This window comes from Aythya ferina (assembly GCF_964211825.1).
Source record: "Aythya ferina genome assembly, chromosome: 1".
NCBI lineage: Eukaryota > Metazoa > Chordata > Aves > Anseriformes > Anatidae > Aythya > Aythya ferina.
The window spans coordinates 19483915-19502405 of record NC_140296.1 but is presented as its reverse complement, the minus strand read 5'-3'; the positions used below and the strand labels follow the sequence as shown (position 1 = coordinate 19502405).

The following is an 18491-nucleotide window of genomic DNA, read 5'->3' as shown; positions in this document are numbered from 1 at the left end:
TGCAGTTGTTAGACTATGTACATGTATGTTGCCTAGTCCTACAGTGAAGTAGAGAGGATGCTACAGCTAGCCTATCTCCAGGTTACTAGTTTCTGTGGGATTGTGTTTGGTGATGCTCGAGGCATGTTGTTCTAAGCTGAAATATTCTGAAGCACAAATTGTCTAGGAGTAAGATGTTGCTGGTTCCCTTGAGCAAAAGGGTAAAAAAATTATGCAAGTTGCTTATCTATGTATGCCAAAGCAATATACATAGAGTCCATTTAAAATTCAAGTGATGCTTTGCCAAATGTCAGTTATAAAGAAATAATATAAGAAGCAATATAACATCTCTTTTTCCATGTTTTATTATGCAGTTTTTATTTCTAATTGAATTTGCTGCTCTGTTTTTAGGGATAGTTAGAAAGCATGTAAATATTTTTAAATACCATTTTGTTTTGTTTTCCATCTTACTGAAAAAAAAACCACACAAGGTACTTGACACCATGTGTTTCATAAGGTGCTTGTTTATACTACTGCCATTATTTTCTAGTTAACAGACTGCCATGTATAGCTGCTTATGTATAGCTGTGTGTGTGTATGTTTGTACATACACATACACACACAAACATCATGTATCTGTATTTAAGTCCTTATACAATTGTGTTTTTTATCAAAAAAAGGGAAAATTGTTACATATTTCTTTACAACTAACATGCTTGTAATTTTGAACAGAGACTGTGTAGCATTTTATTCTCACAAGAGGTCACAGGCAATTCTGTCCTCAGGTTCCTGGGGTTCCTGGAGGTCCTAGCAACTAGTTCAATACTTTTAGCAATTTTAACATACATAAACACTACACTTTGTCAGATACGGCAAAGTGAAAGCTTTCAATGTCTCGTGCACTATTTCCATGAGGGAGAGGCACTCCCCGTATTTCACAGTTTAAGCCAAGTGCATGTGTGTAGGTTTTAGCCACCTTTGATGCTGTGCATCTAAAACCCATGTTACCTGCAGTGATCAGTCACATGCAGGAAGCTTGGTGTTTCAGGTTCCTGGTTCTGGGCAGCTAGTGTGCTTGAGATTTACAATGATTTTAGCACTTACGATGATCTTTTTCAATGTTACTTGTCTTAAATTATTTCTGCAAAGGACAAAAGAGCAGAGCAAAGTGTTTATTGCCATCTTAAACCCATTGTAGTTTTTTACTTGTTGTAGAGCTTGAAAAAGCTATCCTCATTGTTGTCACAGCACCAGCTCACCCGTGTGCTATTGTCATTTATGCTCCCTTCCCAGTTTCGAACCTTTCTGCATCTTCTTGCTTAGTCTTGCTCTGCCTGTAGATTACACGTGTCAAAATAAAGAAGCTTTAATAATTTTCTAGGTAAGAACTACACTAAAATAAATAACGCCATAATCTTTTCAGAGGGGTAAAATAGATTGAGGTCTAGATATCTTTTACAAGACAGAATCAATCTTTTAACTCTTCTTTGTACCTTAAATTCCTTTATCTGCAGTTTTGAGGGGCAAGGGGAGTGTTTGTGGATGTTTGGTTGTTTTTGTTGTTGTTGTTTCATTTATTGGTGGTTGGTTTTGTTTTTTTCAATGAATTCCAGAATTCAGCTCAAGTTTTAGTGGTTTCATCAGTTCGTGTGTGAAGGCAATCTGATATCCCTTAGTCAGGATTTCTGTTGTTCAATTCCCATTGGCACAAAGTCTTAAGTTTATAATGTTTGGCACTATCTATAAGAAGCTCCAAATGTTAAGTGCTGGTGAGGAAGCTTTTCAGAGAGGTGAATGAATCTGAATCATAGAATCAGAATGGCATAGTGTTTGTCTGGAATGAGAATAGTATATGGGGATACAGGATGGGAAAAAGTGTTGTACTGTGTGTGCTGGAGGGAAATAGATAACTTTTGCTATGACAAATGACATTGCCAAATTGCTGTTGAGGTGACAAAGTGAGTCTAGTGCAGGTTGTGAAAAGATGGTCAGAGACAGATGTTCTGGTGACTTTCTATCCTTCTCCATCTCAGAGAAGGAAGGTAAAGATGCAGCAAAATCAATAAATTATTGGTGGTAATGACAAAAGTTTCAGTCTCCAGAGGTATTGGAAAACAGTCAGGACAGTCTCTTTGATGGATGTGTCCCAACTAACTGCCTGTCCCAACTAAATAACTTCTGGATTGCAGGACATCATGTCCAATATAAACTTAAAACAAGAAATAAGCTGAAAGTTTGGGAGAAAGACATCAAAATGTCTTTGCCTGGACTCCCCTGAAGGAAGAAGTCAAACACATGAGAATATAGCTGTAAGTGAATAGATGAGAGTAGGATGTAAATGGCAGAGAGCAAGGACAATATAGAAGCAATAATTAGATAAGTGGGCAGACTTTATCTTCTGTACAGTTTGTAGAAAATGTCACCACCTCTCATCTTTTTTCACCATTCATCAGCTGATGATTGCTCTCCCCACAGCCAGGCCGTGTGAGCGTTCCCAGTCCTGCTCCAGGCAAAACCAACTGCAGTCGCGCACATCCCTGGTGATAAAACAGTAATGAATGGTGGAGAAGGAGGGAAGGGAAAGGGCCTCCTTCAGCTGGAACATCTGTTTGCAGGGTGGATGTCTGTGATCTTAATGAAAGGGCACTGTGTCAGTTTTAAAAGAGACCTGCGATATCCATAGGGCAAAGCATGGAGTCAAGAAAATAACTAGAAGTGTTGGGTCAGGTAAAAAATGGTACGCTGGCAGATTTATCATTTGTTCATGAGGCACAAAGTGGGGAGAGGGAAAGGGAATGGCAGAAAGCAGAAAACAATTCAGAAAGAGCAAAATATTTAGGAACCAGCAGGGTAGGGTCCTTTGAGACCTCAAATCTAAAACCCTTCTGTAGCAGGTAAGCACATCATGTATAATTCAAGTCACAAATTGCTCAACCTCCACTTTAACCCATTAAGGCTTGTGGCTTTTGTTTTCCTAATCTCTTAATTGGAAGATTGTTCCAGAATTTCATGTTGTTTGGGACCATCTTATTATTAAGCTGCACTTATTTCTGGACAATGTTTTGCTCTCACATTAATGTTTTTTTAAAGCTATATTCATTCTTAATAATTGATACCTTTCCATCACTACCTCAGGTTTTTATATGGAACAATTGCATCCCTTATAGCTTTCTTTTTGGTAGGCCAAGGAAGCCAAACTTCCCTAATATATTTCTCTCTCATTATATTTTTTGTTCTCCTTATCACAGTAATAGCTCAGCATCTCCTACAGCATTAGAAAGTGTGCTTTAAACCCTCAGGGATGATTTGGATTTGAAGGCAAATATCTCATTGAGAAAGGGATGCTTACAGGAATTGTGATAGAAGTATTTTCCTCAGTTGTAAACTGGCAAACAAATGCTGATACCAGTAGTAAAGCCCATCTCTTCCTGCGTACAACAGCTGCCACATTTCCATACAAACTAGCTGTCTACCCACAGACATGTGTAGACTAGATCTTGGTCAGTTATGAGAACTTTGTAGAAGCTCCACTAACTATTAATGTGTAAAAATATATTTACATGTACATTTAAAAAAATGCACGAGGGTTTTGGTTTGGTTTAATTTTTAATTCAAATCCAAACTTTCAAAAATGACAAAGCAATAATTTAAGTGCATAAGAGGTGGGTTATGGGGGGAAGTGCAGAAAATAATTGGAATTTTAATACCAAGCCAGCAAGAGAAACTATCAGGAAAGGACTCCAGACATAGGGGAAAATATAAGCACCTCAGAAAAACAGAAGCCTAGAGCAGAAGCTTGACTACATATGAGGTCAGAGGGGATGGTGAGAAATGCTGCAAGTCAAGCAAATGAAGCTATATGAAAGGTATTTCAGGGTTCTCCTGTCTGAAGACAAAGAAAAGGTCCGTGTTAGACTTTTAAAATACTGAAATTAGACGCTCATTGGCCAAAACACAAATGAAAATTTTAGGTTTGATCTTTAGATTGGAAAAGCACAGTAAGATGTGATGCAAAAGGCCAAATGTTTCTATGTGTATTAGCACCTTTGAAGTGGAAGAGAAGTTCAGATCTGGATACACTCCTAGCAGAATGCCATTGTCACCTGGACTGTAACTATACTAATATAGTTAGTATTTGCTGCTAGTTACCTAGATCACATCCTAAGTCATCCAATGACAGCCTTATCTTTGAGAAATGTTGTAGCAGGGATTCAGTACTGGGGGACTAGAAAAGATAAATGTGCCTGTTGTCAAAAGGTGGAGAGGAGTCAGGGACAGAGGGTGTAGTCTCCTTAATGTTGACATTGAAATAAAAAAAGTTTCTCAAACTGTTTTTAATGTATCTACAAGGTAATGAAGAGATGAATAATTAAGAATAAATAATGTCAAACTCATTTAATTTCTCTCTATGATAAAGCAGTAGAGCCTGCAAATAAAAAGAAAGTAGTAGTTGCCATTTATTTTGACTTGGATTAAAGACTTTAATAAGTTGTCTTTTGTGACATTTCCGTAAGTAATGCAGATAAATGTGGTCTAGGAGAACTTTGTATACAGTAAGTGCAAAAATGGATTAGTGTTGCTATTGATTAATTGTCAATGACATGTTCTCAAAATTAAAAGATAAATTGAGTAGAGTTTCTTTAGTCTGGTTCTGCTTTCTGTTTTTTACCTCGTGAATTTGATGATAAAATAGAGTAACTGGAGTCATTCTGCAGATGACACAAAACAGGAAAGGGACAGTGACGGACATCAAGATCACGTTTCAAAATGATCTTCCTAAACTGGCAACATTATCTGCAAACCAAAAGGTGAAAATCAGTGTAGATGAAAAGGCATGACACTTACTCACGAGTAAATGATAGCAGTCCTGCAGAAAAGGATTTCCATTTTTTTTTATTTGAAAGTACCATACTGATCAAAAGGTAATACTTCCACTGGAATATACTGGTAAAAAAGTGTAGCCATTAAAATGAGCAGAGTCAACCTTATCCTTAGCTTAGCATTATCAGTCTCTGCTGGAACACTGGACTCCATGTGAGCAGTCACCTTTTGAAGAAGGCTTGGATTCCTCAGAGTCATCGTGGGTGAGCAGAAGTGTAGGAAACATCCCCTGGAGGAAGAGTAAACCATGTGCAGTTCTTCGGCCTGCAGAGGAGAAGACATAGGAGAACGTGGAGTTTTCTATTATATAAAAGGCTGTTGCAGGAAAAATAAAGGAATAATCTGTTTTGTCAGTGGTGGCCGTAAGTAATAAGGGTTCAAACTCCACCGAGAAGGACTCAAAGGAGATGTGAGAGAAACCTTTTGAAATGGCAGATTCATGAAGCAGTGGAACGGATTGGGTGAGGAGGTTTTGATTTTCTGTTACTGCTGGTTGATCAAATTTGTAGCTGTAGTTTCTCCTGCATTTGGGAGTAAGGTGGATCAGCATTAAAAATATATATGTTTCCTTAACCTGTATTTTTGTAAAGGTTTCTGACTTAATGACGGCACAAAACAGAAGTATTCAAGTTGAGGGAAGATAACTTCAGCAGTTACATTTACGTACTCCCCTGCTTGAATCTACCTTTCTTGAGAAAGAAAGTAAGGAAATATTTTCAGCATAATAACAACAGAAGTTGGTCCAAACTGTAGAAATCTTTCTTCTTTCAGGAATATTCTTACCCATATTGGATAAGATTGGATTCAGACATGTATGTGATTCAAGAGACATTTAATTTTGCAATATCTTAATATCTTTTTAATGCTGTATGAGGAATTTGAAATCTAGCAGTTGGTGACCTCAGATTAGGTTTAGACAATGTATTAGTGCTCATTAGCTTTCAGACAGAAGTCTGTCATTCACCTTTCTCTGATTTCATCTTTAGAGGGATCTTTTCTGTATGACTGTCAGGATGATTTTATCCTTCTAACACTAACTTTACTTTCCCCATTTCATCAAGGGTGGCCATCTGTGTTTTTTGCTGTAATCTCTATATAGAGGAAAAGCCCTGTATAGTTTAATTAAAAATACATTGCTATTTTGTTTGACAAAAAGCTAAACAATGCATTAAACTAAATTGTCCATTACACTTTTATTCAAGACAGTGTAATTACATGAAAAATAGCATTAACAGTAAGAACAAAATTTATCATAGGATAGTGCTAATGCATTTATATGCAATGCGAGTAGGTTTAATTATAGTACATTTAAGATTGGTATGCCAAAGGCAATAAACTTTACAACAACATACAAAAGTTTAATAAGCATGAAACATCATAAGAACAATGTAGACTAAACCTTTCTTGCATCCGAAAAGCTGAAATGCAAAGAAGTTTTTATTTATTGCCTCAGGTAAAAAAGTCTGTAGAAACAGATAAGTGATGACAAAGCTTTGATGTTAATAAACCCAAATGGAAGTCAAAAATCAAAGTGTGTAAACGGCTAGGTTATAAAAAGAAAGATGACAGAGTTATACCCTGTAATTAGGTGTAATTTGTGCTTTTGGCACAGCTATTTGTCCTGCATGAATGAGAGGTTGTCTTATGTTTTCTTGTCCCTGTATAATAGAATTGCAGTACTGGCACATCCCACTTTAAACCTCCCTTGATTTTTTTTTTTTTTTCAAGAGTATTTGAAAGCTGCATGCATATTGATTCCCTCTCATGTTAGTATTACAGTCAGTTTGCCACTCATCGTACTTGAAAATAATCATAAGCTGAGTGTTTATAAAACACATGCAGCTAGAAACAGAGTAATAATTTTAGTAAAATATAGGCAAATCACAAAATGAGTTTCTACCACGGGTATAAATCATGGAGATACTTACATGTTATATGAGTAAATTACATCAAGACTAGAAAATTAATAATCCAATTTTAATTATTTAATGAGTTGTTCTGTTTAGCAGCTGCGTAATTGGCAGTCTCATCCATATTTTAAACTGTTGTGGAACAAATTGCTGTTAATTAAATAATTTCATTTAGTTGATTCCTGTCTTTGTTTTATGGTGTCTCTGCATGAGACATCAAATTTGCAGCGCTAAAACCTATTTTACAGCCATCTTTCTGTGCCACACACTGGGAAAATTTTAAAAGAAATAATTTCTTGTACTTTCAGTATTACGAAGAATCTGTGAAAAAAAGTCTATTGATTCAGAGAAAACTGCTAATATATTAATAGCTATATATACAGGTATCAGTTGTTAAACTTCCCTGTTTAGAAATAATTATTGTGTTTTTAGACACGCTAAATGCTCTGTGCCTTTATGAAACTACCCCATGGCTGGGTTCTGATCTGTGGTTTTAATCTCTGTTGTGAAGTTCACAGATGTCATTTGATGGGATGTGAAATCCCTGGGCAGAGGGGCCAACCTCTCTGTTGGCCGTATTGCATGTTTCAGGTTGTAAACCCATGATGTGCACTGCAAGGATGGACTGCTCCAGCAGTGCAAAGCCACTTGCTGAAGCTTCTTTCTCTCCTATACATGAAAATGCATGAAATAAAATTAAAAATTAGTATACCTTTTACCTTGACCTATATATATATTTGCTTTGTTTTCAATGTCTGCCTTTTTTTTTTTTACTTGAAATTTGAGCCTGCTGCATTCAGAATATTCTCCAATGAATGCTGCAGAGTGGTTGCATTTCAGCATTCCCTGGTGGCACGAGCTGGCTCTCTGCCTCCTGGCCATAACCTTCTGTCTCCTATTAGATCCTTGTGAGGATGTGTGCTTACACTGCAGTGCTTAAATGTACCCCTTTCTTTTCACTTGCTTTTCCAGTTCGTGGAGCCTTTTTTCATGAATTCCACCTTGGAGGACAAGCTCCCTGGTGGGGAAGAGAGTGCTCTCTTGATTCAGGCATCTCCTTTCTGTTTGGGTCAGGGGGCTGCAGTTTCCTGTCTGGGGTCTGTGTTCATTCAGGAGTGAGGTATTCCTTCCTCCCAGCTGACACTGTCATATGCCTGTCTTCCCTCCAGTGTCATACCCCACTCCTGGAACTGCTGTGGGCTATACTGGGGAGAAGGATTTGCCAAGTCTGTAGCCTCTTCTGCTGTTAGAGGAATAATCTTCTTGTTATAAAACCAGTTATGTAAGTATTTAATTTCAAAGGTTACATTTGGTAAGCTAAAGTGGTTGTCTAAAATTTCTGGAAGCCTACATGAGATATTTAAAAAAAAAAAAAAAAAAAAAAAAAGGCAAATCCCCAACTCTTATTTAAACTTCTGCCCATGCTGTCAGTACTTCAAATTAGCTTCAGAAGATTTAAGTGAAAAGCCATAGTATATGAATAAGATGCTACTGAAGTAACTTCCAGTCTTATTTTTGAGATTAGGTTGGATTCAGTAGAATTCCTAAACCCACACAGTGTGATGGGAGCACAGCTTTCAGCAGAAAGTCAGCAATAGTCCCATGATCTGGTAGTTTCATATGCAGCTGCCTGCAGACAGACTATAAAATATTTTCCACATCACTAAGTGATTTCTGTAGCCTTAAAATTTTAAGAAAAATTCAGACAAGCTGATACGCTGTGTATATTCAACAGGTGCCAGAGGTGCACATTCTTCTGCCTTATCTGAAGAACCAGTCTGTCTTTTAAATGCATTCTGATCAGTTTGGGGTTTATCTTTTCTGATAAATATGATATTTTGTAAGTGACGCAGTGATGTGTATTTGTCGTTTAATCTCAGAAGTCAGAAAATGCCAAAAAATGTAAGTGTGGTACATGCTGATCGGTTACTTAAAGGCTTTTTGTTTTCCTTTTTTTCTCCCACTGAGCCCCGCTTTTTAATTTGATCTGTAGCCTCTAAGCTGCATTTTCTATCTGCAGTGGAATGAAAAGATTTGACCTGTACTTCTCTGATAAGTCAAGTGGTAGATCTGTGCTCCAAATGGTTTAGCTCATTATCTTTTCTCCTGCTAACATTGTGAGTTAAGCATTCCCAGACAGACTTGTTTAAATCTGTTTCTTGAGCCCAGATATATGCTAACAATTGTCGGGATTCTTGCTGTGCCAGCCCTCGTTAAGAATTAACGTGATTTTGGAGCTACTGGCACTGCTCTCTCCTAACAAGTTGACAACTCACGTTTAGTTAGCAAAATCAATTCTACGTTTTCTAAAGCCTGCAGTCCACAGTCGTAAAAATGTGCTTTAGTTTAGGGTTGGAAATTCCCTCTTGGTGTTTCTGATCATTATTTGCTTTCCTCTCTCGCTTCCCCTTCTTCCCCATTTAATTTTAAATTTAAAAACTTTCCAGATCTGCCTGAGCAAAGGTTCTTGCTCGCGAGCATCCTGTGCCAGGTTCGATTTTTCCCCCGAGCCATCTCCTGCACCAGCGGGCAGAGGTGGGGCTGCGATGCAGACAGGACGTGGACCTCCCTGAACCCGAGCAAAGTCCTGGCCCCTCTTGTAGCAGCTCACAGCCTCGTGGTGAGGCAGGACAGAGGGGCACAGAGTAGGCTGCAAAAGACCTCTAACATCATCAAGTCTTCAGACACCATCACTCTGCAACTCTTCAGGTCAACCCCAGATGTCTTGTGAAGCTGTAGGAGTATTGAGGGATGGCTGATAGTTTATTTGGGACTTCCAAGTAGTCTTCCTATGAAGAATTCCATTTGCCTTTTAATTGCCTGAATTCATTATGTTGCGTGGAAAAATCTGAAAATTCTTCTTTTGAAGTTTTCTTTCTGTTTGAGGTGAATGAGCTTGTTAGATGTCTGTCTAACTGTGATATATAAAAATAGAGCTATTTGTGCTGGATTTTGAGTGGAGCCATTTCAAATTAAAACATAATCAATTTTGAATTAAGAAGGTTTTCTCTTATTTTGTTCCCATAGCTTGGTGCAGAAGTAGATAGAAGCATACCTTGCTATGACTTCTGCTGTTTGGAAAAAAAATAGCATGCATCTGAAGTGTTGGTATTTGACAGCTGTCAAATTTTCTAAATTTGTGTATACACAATATGACAGTAATGTACTCTGTTAAAACTGATTATTTCAAGAGTCTTATTCTGTTGAGGTACTGCTACTCATTGAGAACTGGGAAGATGCGAAGGAAGAATTGGGCTCTATGTATGCAGATTGTAGCTTTGCATAGACACCTAAGTCAATGCTTAAATATATATATATATTATATATACTGATTAATCCAGGTGTGGATTTTTTGATACTAATAGTAAGACTTATATGCAGATTAGAATAATGGATAAACTACCCTTTTTCAAATGTTTTACTGTAATTGTGTTAGATTTATAGATAGGAAAATATTTCTTTCTACTTGTTCTCTGGAGTCTAAATCAGTTCTGGAGTCCTTTGTCTCTTTGTGGAGGTCTGTTGGTTTTTGGTTTTTTTTGAGTCATTAATTTGATGGATGTCAAAGTCTTGGCTTTGTTTAAAGTGTAATAACATCTTTATTTGTGAATGTATGGGGATGTTATCATTTGGAAATGACAGAAGGCAGATTTGTGTTCTTTAAAGCACTTTTGTTCCCAGTGATAATTAATTTTGTTTGAAATGGTACTTCTAGAGAGCTGCTAGGTCAGTGGCTGCTATTGTCATGGCAAGTCTGTTCCTCCTAAAGGGTGATGATGGCTGCAAATCAAACCTGCTTAGGTAATGGTGGTGAGTAGTTGGGACTACTGCAGTACTTGTCCAAGTCTAAGGAATTACAGTGTTCATTGCTGAAGAAGGCTCAGCTGCTTTAGGCCTGAGAACTGAAGGTGTGCGCTCAAAGAGACTAGCAGAAGCTGCAGAGGTGATTCAACAGTAACTTATTTTTTCCACTTCTGATAGTTGTGGATTTGATAAGGAAAATTTAATGTCTACTAGTTACATTCAAATTTTTATTAGGATAGTTTTCTTTTTTCTTTTCAGTTCGTCTTTTTTTCTACGATGATATTAACGTAGCACATGCTAGGTGTGCATTTGCATTAGATCAAGTAGTAGAAAAAGTGCAGTAAAAGTGTATTTGAGTAAGGATACATTTGATCTTCTAAAAGTTTTAGATATGGAATTGTATAGTTGAGATAGAGTTGAGTTTTTCGTAAGTGATTTCAATACATGTTTTGGGGCAGAAAAGAAGAAAAGCATTTTTGAAACAATTAGGCAAAGGTAAAGGAGAATTTGGGGTGATGTGAAGTATCCTTCCAAATAGCATAGCTGTTTTTTAATGTTTCAGTGAAACTAAAGATTTGAAATGAAGTTACGCAAAAACAAAATGTGATTCGTTTCAGAACATTTCTATACAAATATTTTTCAGTACGAAGCAAAACCAATAAACTTCAATATATATTTATATTTCCTCTATAAGTGTGTATTCATTCTTCCACATCTGAACCAGCTGAGGAAAAAAAGGCAAGAAACTAGCGTTTCAACATTGTCCCAGTAATGTCTGACATGGAAGAGACACCTACATAATTCAGGGTAGGTTGGTATAGTTGTTTCACCTGCTCAACCTCTGGCTTTCCTGTTAAGAATGTTAACTGAATGGCCAGGTTTTCTTTGTTTAAATAAAAATGACTCTTTAAGATTAAAAAAAAAAAAAAAGGAAAGAAAAAAAAAAAAGGGATACATATCCTGTCCTGGTTTTAAAAGCAGAATCTTTTGTATGAAAATTGTACCACGCTTTATTCAGTAGAGTATAATTTGGCTTTCTCGTGCTTTGATGTCAGTGTTTGCTGTTTCCAGACTGTGACCCTGAATACAGTAAAAACGTACTGATAATAGTCCTTTCAGAGACCTTTTGTTTGTTTTGGTTTTGAGAGATTTTTTTCATCGTTCCAGAGAGCAAGCATCTCTATTCATCTCTGTCATTGCACCTATGCCTGTAGTTCAGTGATTTATAATCTCCCAAGTCTTTGGATAGAAGACTAGTAAGTTCTCATAAGGTTTTTGCATCTGAATTATGATATTTAGGTCTTTTCTAAATCAGCTTTCAGAATTAGCATTTCACTCAATTCCTTAAGTTTGCCGGTATTAAGTCAGCCATAAGTATTTTATTCTGCTTTTTAAAACAGCCACAAATTTTGTCCCTTTTAATGGAGTGAGAACAGCGTTATATAATTGCTGTTGGTTTTAGCTCAGATTTCTGGAGTGCACCACAAAAAATCCTCGCCTCTCTGTGGCCATTGACAATGTCGAGGAAAACGTAACGACCTTGATGATTTCTGACAAACAAATGAGGGTTACTTACGGCAAGCCAGCACTGCTGAATTAGAAGCTATATTCCAAGCCTGCTTGTAAGTCTTCACAAATCCTATCACAATGGAAGCCATGGAGTAACAAAAATATTGTGAAACAAATGCCTCCTGGGTGGCTAATTATTGGCATTCTTTCCTTTTTACTCAAAGGGAAGCTCTGTATCTTCCCTGTAAAATGCTGTCTGACTTGAGAGCAAGAATGCTCAGGGGTGGGGAGCTGGAATCTCTTCTGTGGTTTATTTGTGAGGGATTTCTTATTTATGCTTTTATTTTATCCAAAAAAAAAAAAAAAAGTTCTTATAAGGAAGTGCATTAAATCCTTACTGTCACAAAAGACCGTTAATACCTTGGCTTTCCCTATTAAAATATCATGTAAACAATTATTGCATTATTTGTGCTGGTTCGTGGATGTTGTTCCAGTTTGAAATAAATGTTGAAATCAGAGGAACAGTTAATACACAATCTTAATTTAACATATTTTGTTTAGATGAACTAATGGAGTGAGAGGGCTTCTTCATTTATTATACTTTCTTTTTAAGTGAATGCCAATGCTTTTCTGGTGATTTGAAGGACGAATTTATTATATTATTGTTTATCGTGCACTGTAAAGGTTGCAATTATTTCCTGCGGCTGGGCATTCCTGTATTAGCTTGATTATTGGATGTCTCAAATGCCATAAAATTAATTACAAAGTGACAATGGTGTAATTGCATACTAATTTTCATGGAAAGTGGCAGTTTCGAAGAAGGAAAGAAGTAAAGGCCGGTCTAGCCACCTCCAGGCCAACAGAGGAAGGCATCATGTTATAGAGGCTTTTCGATGAGTGTAGAAAATGAGATCCTCAAAGCTGAGCCAGATTTAGAAACATGATAGAAAAGAAACTCCAAGAGTATAAATTTGAGGAAAGAACACCAAGTTTCCCCAAAGTGTGCCTTGTTTATCTTGGTCACTAAACCCTTTCTCACTCAATTTTTAATTTTGTAGGCCATGGCAGGTGACCCATTAACTTAATTACCCTACAGAATCTGGGGAGAGAGTGCTGGGAAGTGAGCAGTGGCTCTCTCTGGTGCTACCCTCACAGCCTTACTTTCTATTTTTGGCTTTCTTCAATTGTGCTGTGCTTCCTAGGAGATTAGAAATTCATTATTGTACATCTGTTCTTTCTTCTTTGTGAAACCTGTCAGTCCAATATTTCGATGGGGTTATGATTTAGGGGAAGAGAGGATTTATTGTTAGGGAAGGGAGAATCTGTTGGTTTCTGGCCATGCTGCAAACAGGTTTTCTTACAGCCTTTTCCTGTCAAGATTTTCCACCCCCCTCTGGAGTAGTAAAGCAAAAAAGACAGAGATCCAGCATCTCTGACGTTACAGACATGAAGTCTGTATGTACTTCTCATAGCTTTGCTATGTATTCTCAGCTTTCAGGGAGCTTTTAATTGTTACTTTTCCTAATGATGAAGAGGAGTTTTTATTTACTGCATGGTAACAAATGTTTTTCTGATTCCATGAATGCACAATACTTGTCCTAAATCTGTTTAAAAATAAATAATAAAATCCTCGTATGTTTTATCAGAAAAGTTTAATGACCCAAGTCTGATCACAGCACTGGCTCGTTCAAAATTGCACTGAGGGAAGAAAATTCAGCTGTAACTTTCACCAGGAGAAATAGTTCACCTCATCCAGAGCAAGTTGGCAGAGCAACCAAAACCTATTACAAGCAGCTACTGAAAGTCTTAGAATTTCTTATTTCCATATTTTTGGAATTAATGAAGAAAAACGGTTATAATGCAAAAGTAATTGAGTAGTTTAATCACGAAATATGAAAGCAAAAAGCCTCCTTAAGTCAGCCAGTGGCTTACAGTATTTAAAAATCCATAACTAATTACCAGGAGTTCATTTTTAAGGCTATTAGGATTAATTTTCCCTGTTCTCATAACAGTGTGTATCTATGTGTGTGTTTGTATATGTATGTATCTATATATAAATAAAAGCATCATTGCTTGTGTAAATGATTTGTGAGTATATTTTAGTTAAGGCTGGTTCTCATTAATCTCAGAGTGCTACTTAATAGTCAGTCAGTCTTGTAATTATTTTTTATACGTTAATAAAAGTGAAATAGATTCTCTGATCTGTACTTAGTATAAATCCACTGACTTCATATGAGTTTTCTGATTTACACTGGCATCACCCGGTTCACAAAGGGAGCAGAGGAGAGCAAAAACTGGGAGGAGGCAGATGGGACAAAATAAAAATGTTCTACGGTCACCTTGAAGATCAAATACAAGAAAGCAGAAAGCTGGCAAGGGAAATCATACTCCCTAGCCTGAGCCTGGAATGCAGAATGTTAGGAAAATACCAAACTGGCCCTAGGAATTGATCTGGGCTATGTCATTTTTAGAGAGACCAATCTGTGTATATATAGTGAATATCATTTTTATACTTAATTTTCAAATGTGGTAAAGCAACTCGGTGAAGAAAACATACTAAAATGCTTTTTTTGGAAATGAGATTGTCAAATTATGCTTAATGCCTGTTTGCTTAAGCTCTGGTTAAACTAACTGAACATAAATACGTCCTTAAAGCTGAGTGCAAATTTAAGTGTTTTGTCAAACGGAATGGGAATTAAACAAGTTTTGCGTGTGTTTAAATGTTCTGATCTGCTGTGGTCTGCTGAGTCCTGTTACCTGTATTCCTGGGTCTAATAATAACACGGCATGTAGGGTCAAAAAGATGTTTGGCTTTAATGTCCTATGTTCTCTTCACGGTTTGTAGCAGTAGGCTGGCTTTGTACTATTAACAAGCAGAAGTGGAAACCTAGCTAAGTGTGTGGTATTTCTATAAACTGCTGCCCTCAACACTTCTCAACTAAATTATCATCATCAAACATCACTATTTGCAGAGCTAAGTACAAAATAAGTTACTGAGTGAAAATAGAAGAATTTAATACCACTTCCAGCCTCTTTGGCACCTTAAAACCTTCTCCCTGGAAAGAAAATTTAAGGAGTTTGGATTGCACAAGAGCGTTTGAATTTTAGGTGAAGGCTGACATGGGTAAATGGTCCAATTTAATTGCTTGGAGAAATAGGGTGAAGCATTCGCATGCAGTTAGAACATTCACAAGAAAATGGAACAACTAATAATTTGAAGTTCAGGTGAATGATACTGTTCCTTCAAATATTAAACTGATAAAATGATGCTATTTATTGTGTTCTCCATGTGTATGTATATAGATATATAGAATGCAGTACATATAAAATATTGTGTGTGTGTATACATATATATGAAATCATGAATTGGAAATGTATTTTTCTTCCAATAATTAATATTATTGAAAATTATTGTTTGAGTAAGTTTCATTTTCCCCTCTCCCCTGCCCTTGTTCCTTCTCAAGTACTTTCATGCTCTGGTAGAGTCTAAATGTATCTTATTTAAGACAGGGCAAGTACTAAAATCATTATGATTGCTTTTTAGAAGTAATATAACTCTAAGAGTACTGATAAATTGTGGAGTAGAAGCACATCTTTTTGTTTTTAATGGCAGCGTTTTCCAGATTCTTAATAGGAGCAAAAGCTCAGTTAGGAGCAAGACATTTAAAATACTCTTAGTAGAAATAACTAATTCAAGTGGATGCATATTGTGAAATACAGTATTTTATATCCTCCTAGTCCTGCTTGTAGCTGCTATTGATCGTTAAAAGTTGTAACAAATTTCACAGCTGCTGCTGCTGAGTTAACTAAGGTAATAGCCTGTGTTCCGCTGTGAGTGCACTCTCCCTGTCACCTTCACTTGCAGCATTTTGAATTCTAGTTAAACATCATTAAACTTGTGACACCCTGTGGCAGTGGGAAGCCATTGCATATTATGTATTGCTGCAGAAGATGTATTTTGGATATCCTTTTTGGGGTAGAGTCTCGGCTTTTCAAAACTAGAGTGACTGCAAACTACATTTGGCCTCCCAACGCAGGCGTTCCCCTCAATGACAAGGGTAGGTGCCAAGTTCATTTTCAGCATTCTGTGTTTTACAAATAAATGTATTTGCTGGGCCAAACAAACGTGTTGTATTTTGCCTGTCTTGCTTTGAAACTGCTTCTTTTTCACCGATGCTTCAGAAACCACTTTCTGTCTGCGTACAGCATCTTTCCAAGAAAGCAATATTTCTAAAAGGCAAGGTATTCATTAAAAATGTGTTTTCGTCATAAACCCTTGGAATTATTTTGTAAAGCAGTTTTTAGTAATAGGTGTTGTATTATCAACTAAACAAGCAAGGAGCTAAAAATACCCCAGAAGGACAAACCAGAGTGTTATATGGGCTTTAAAATCTTTATATTGATAGTACTCTTCAGGGTTTCCTTGAAGGAGATCGGGATAAACACTTCTGTTGCATGTTGGTAGTCAGTAGAGGATGGGACAGTGTGGACAACTGTTGTCGCTTCTTGAAATATTAGCCATAATGTTTGTATCTCTCCACTATGAAGAAGCATTTCTCCAGAATGCCATTTTTTGCTGAAACAATAAATTGGCCTGTCAAAATGTTGTATGCGCATCTGCTGATGACTGCTATATTTACTGGTGATTTACTGATTTTTGCTCTATATGAAAATGAGCAGAAATGTGAGTAGTATGCATCTTTATTGCTTTCACTGTTAAACCCTGATACAACTTGGTGAAATATCTGGCATTTTTTGCCAATATAATACATAGCTTGGACAAAGGACAGATAAATTGTGAAACTGTATTTATGTATCTACCTGCACACAAATAATATACACGTGTGCTTTCAGGAGCTGGGGCAGCAGTTGTGCCCCAGCAGTTGCGTGGGACAACGTAAAAAGTTAATGTGAGTCTGAAGTCAGAGTTTCCAGGTAGCTTCAAGAGCTTTGCTGAGAGATAAGGTTACTCCACATTTTATTTTACGAGCCCACTTCCAGTTGTTCGTAAGTGTCAAAAAACCTGTTCTCTCTGAAATTCTCTGTGCCAGGAGTCAGCCTTAAGCTGAATTTGTTTGAAACCATTCAGTGAAGATGAAATGGAGAATACAGGAACTGTCAGGGAAGACTCTAGGTGCAGAAGACAGGCACGGGGCAGGACCTGACCAGGAGGTGGAAGGAGAAGAGCAGCTGCTGAGGTGGGAGCTGCAGGGTTGGCAAGGGGATTGACATGGGAAATGGGGCTGCAAAGGGGGAGTCCCTGAGGGGTCTGCGTGCTGGCAGGTCTGGTTCTGGGCACCTTCCTTTGCTGTCTGTAAAATGGGAACAGTGAGGTTCTGTTCTCAGTCAGTCAAGGCAAGATCCTATTGAAAAATCCTATTGAGGCTGCAGTGGCTGCCTCGGCCAAAATGGCGGAGACCTGTGCAGTTATGGAGTGAAGACACTATGCAGCTGTGTAAGCTTGGGGTTTTCAAGTGTATTTTAGAGTGCTGAAACAACTGACAGAACTTGTAACATCGTATCACTATGTTACAAGTAGAAGCAGGAAGGCTGTTATGACTGAACTAGGACTGATAATTAAGGCAATTTCCTGAGTCCTTGATATTATGGCTTCAATGTTCTGCAAAGTGGACTGTTCAGAAATAATGCCGCCGAAAGGTTAAGAAACAGGTACACTATGAATTGTAGTGAGTAGAAAGGTGAAGTAGCCCATGGCAAAGCTTCAATTAATTGGGGTTTAAAAAAAAAAAAAAAAAGCTGAAGAGTTGATGAGAAGATGGCACTAAGCAAAACACTGAGCACAATTCATGACCTTAGCTGTTGTTTTCAAGTGACATTGGTAAGCACTGTTTTAAGGGATGAAATCCCCCTTAAATTGTATCTGTGTAGAAAGAAAAATGGAAGTAGCCATGGTAGCTGTGTGACATGCAAGGCAGATCTAGAGGATGACTCCATGTTTGAAAATTTGAACAGTGGGATTGGAGGCAACGGTGCAAGGAATGAGGTAGGGAGAGGAATTCCCATGAAAAGAGAAGGGGCTGGGTGTGAGCCATGGCGCCCCTAGGAAGGTGGGTAAGCGTCCAGGAGTGGCTGTAGAGGTCATGATGGAGCTGAGGATTGAATTAGTCAAAAAAAAGGTTAGTGGCGGAAAGCTAATAAATGCTTCAACATATCAGGGTGTTTGATGGCACAACTGACAAAGAGGAGTTCAACCAGTTAATGAAATAAGACAGGAGTGCCGTGGTAATTCTATAGGATCAGAGGAGATAAAAGTGTGTGCCTTGCCCATACTGCAGGGGGCTCGTAGGGTGGCCTGTGGTGGCGGCCTGCGCCCTGACCACTGCTGGCATGGCAGGCAGGACTGAGCTGGGCATCCCCAGCTCAGACTTCCCCAAGCTCCACGACTTG

General features: G+C 37.7%; 1 protein-coding gene across 3 annotated transcripts in view; it reads left to right on the top strand.

Moving 5' to 3' along the window:
• Positions 1–18491, top strand: part of MICU2 (mitochondrial calcium uptake 2) — a 151186-nt gene that overhangs the window by 31581 nt on the left and 101114 nt on the right. The window contains exon 1 of one of the 3 annotated variants that reach the window (XM_084503707.1): positions 16118–16141. The exons of the other annotated variants lie outside the window; for them this stretch is intronic. Within the exon in view, the coding sequence (XP_084359833.1) occupies positions 16133–16141 (9 nt within the window). The 5' untranslated portion in view covers positions 16118–16132. Of the gene's footprint in view, positions 1–16117; positions 16142–18491 lie in introns of those variants that run through there. 3 annotated transcript variants of the gene reach the window in all.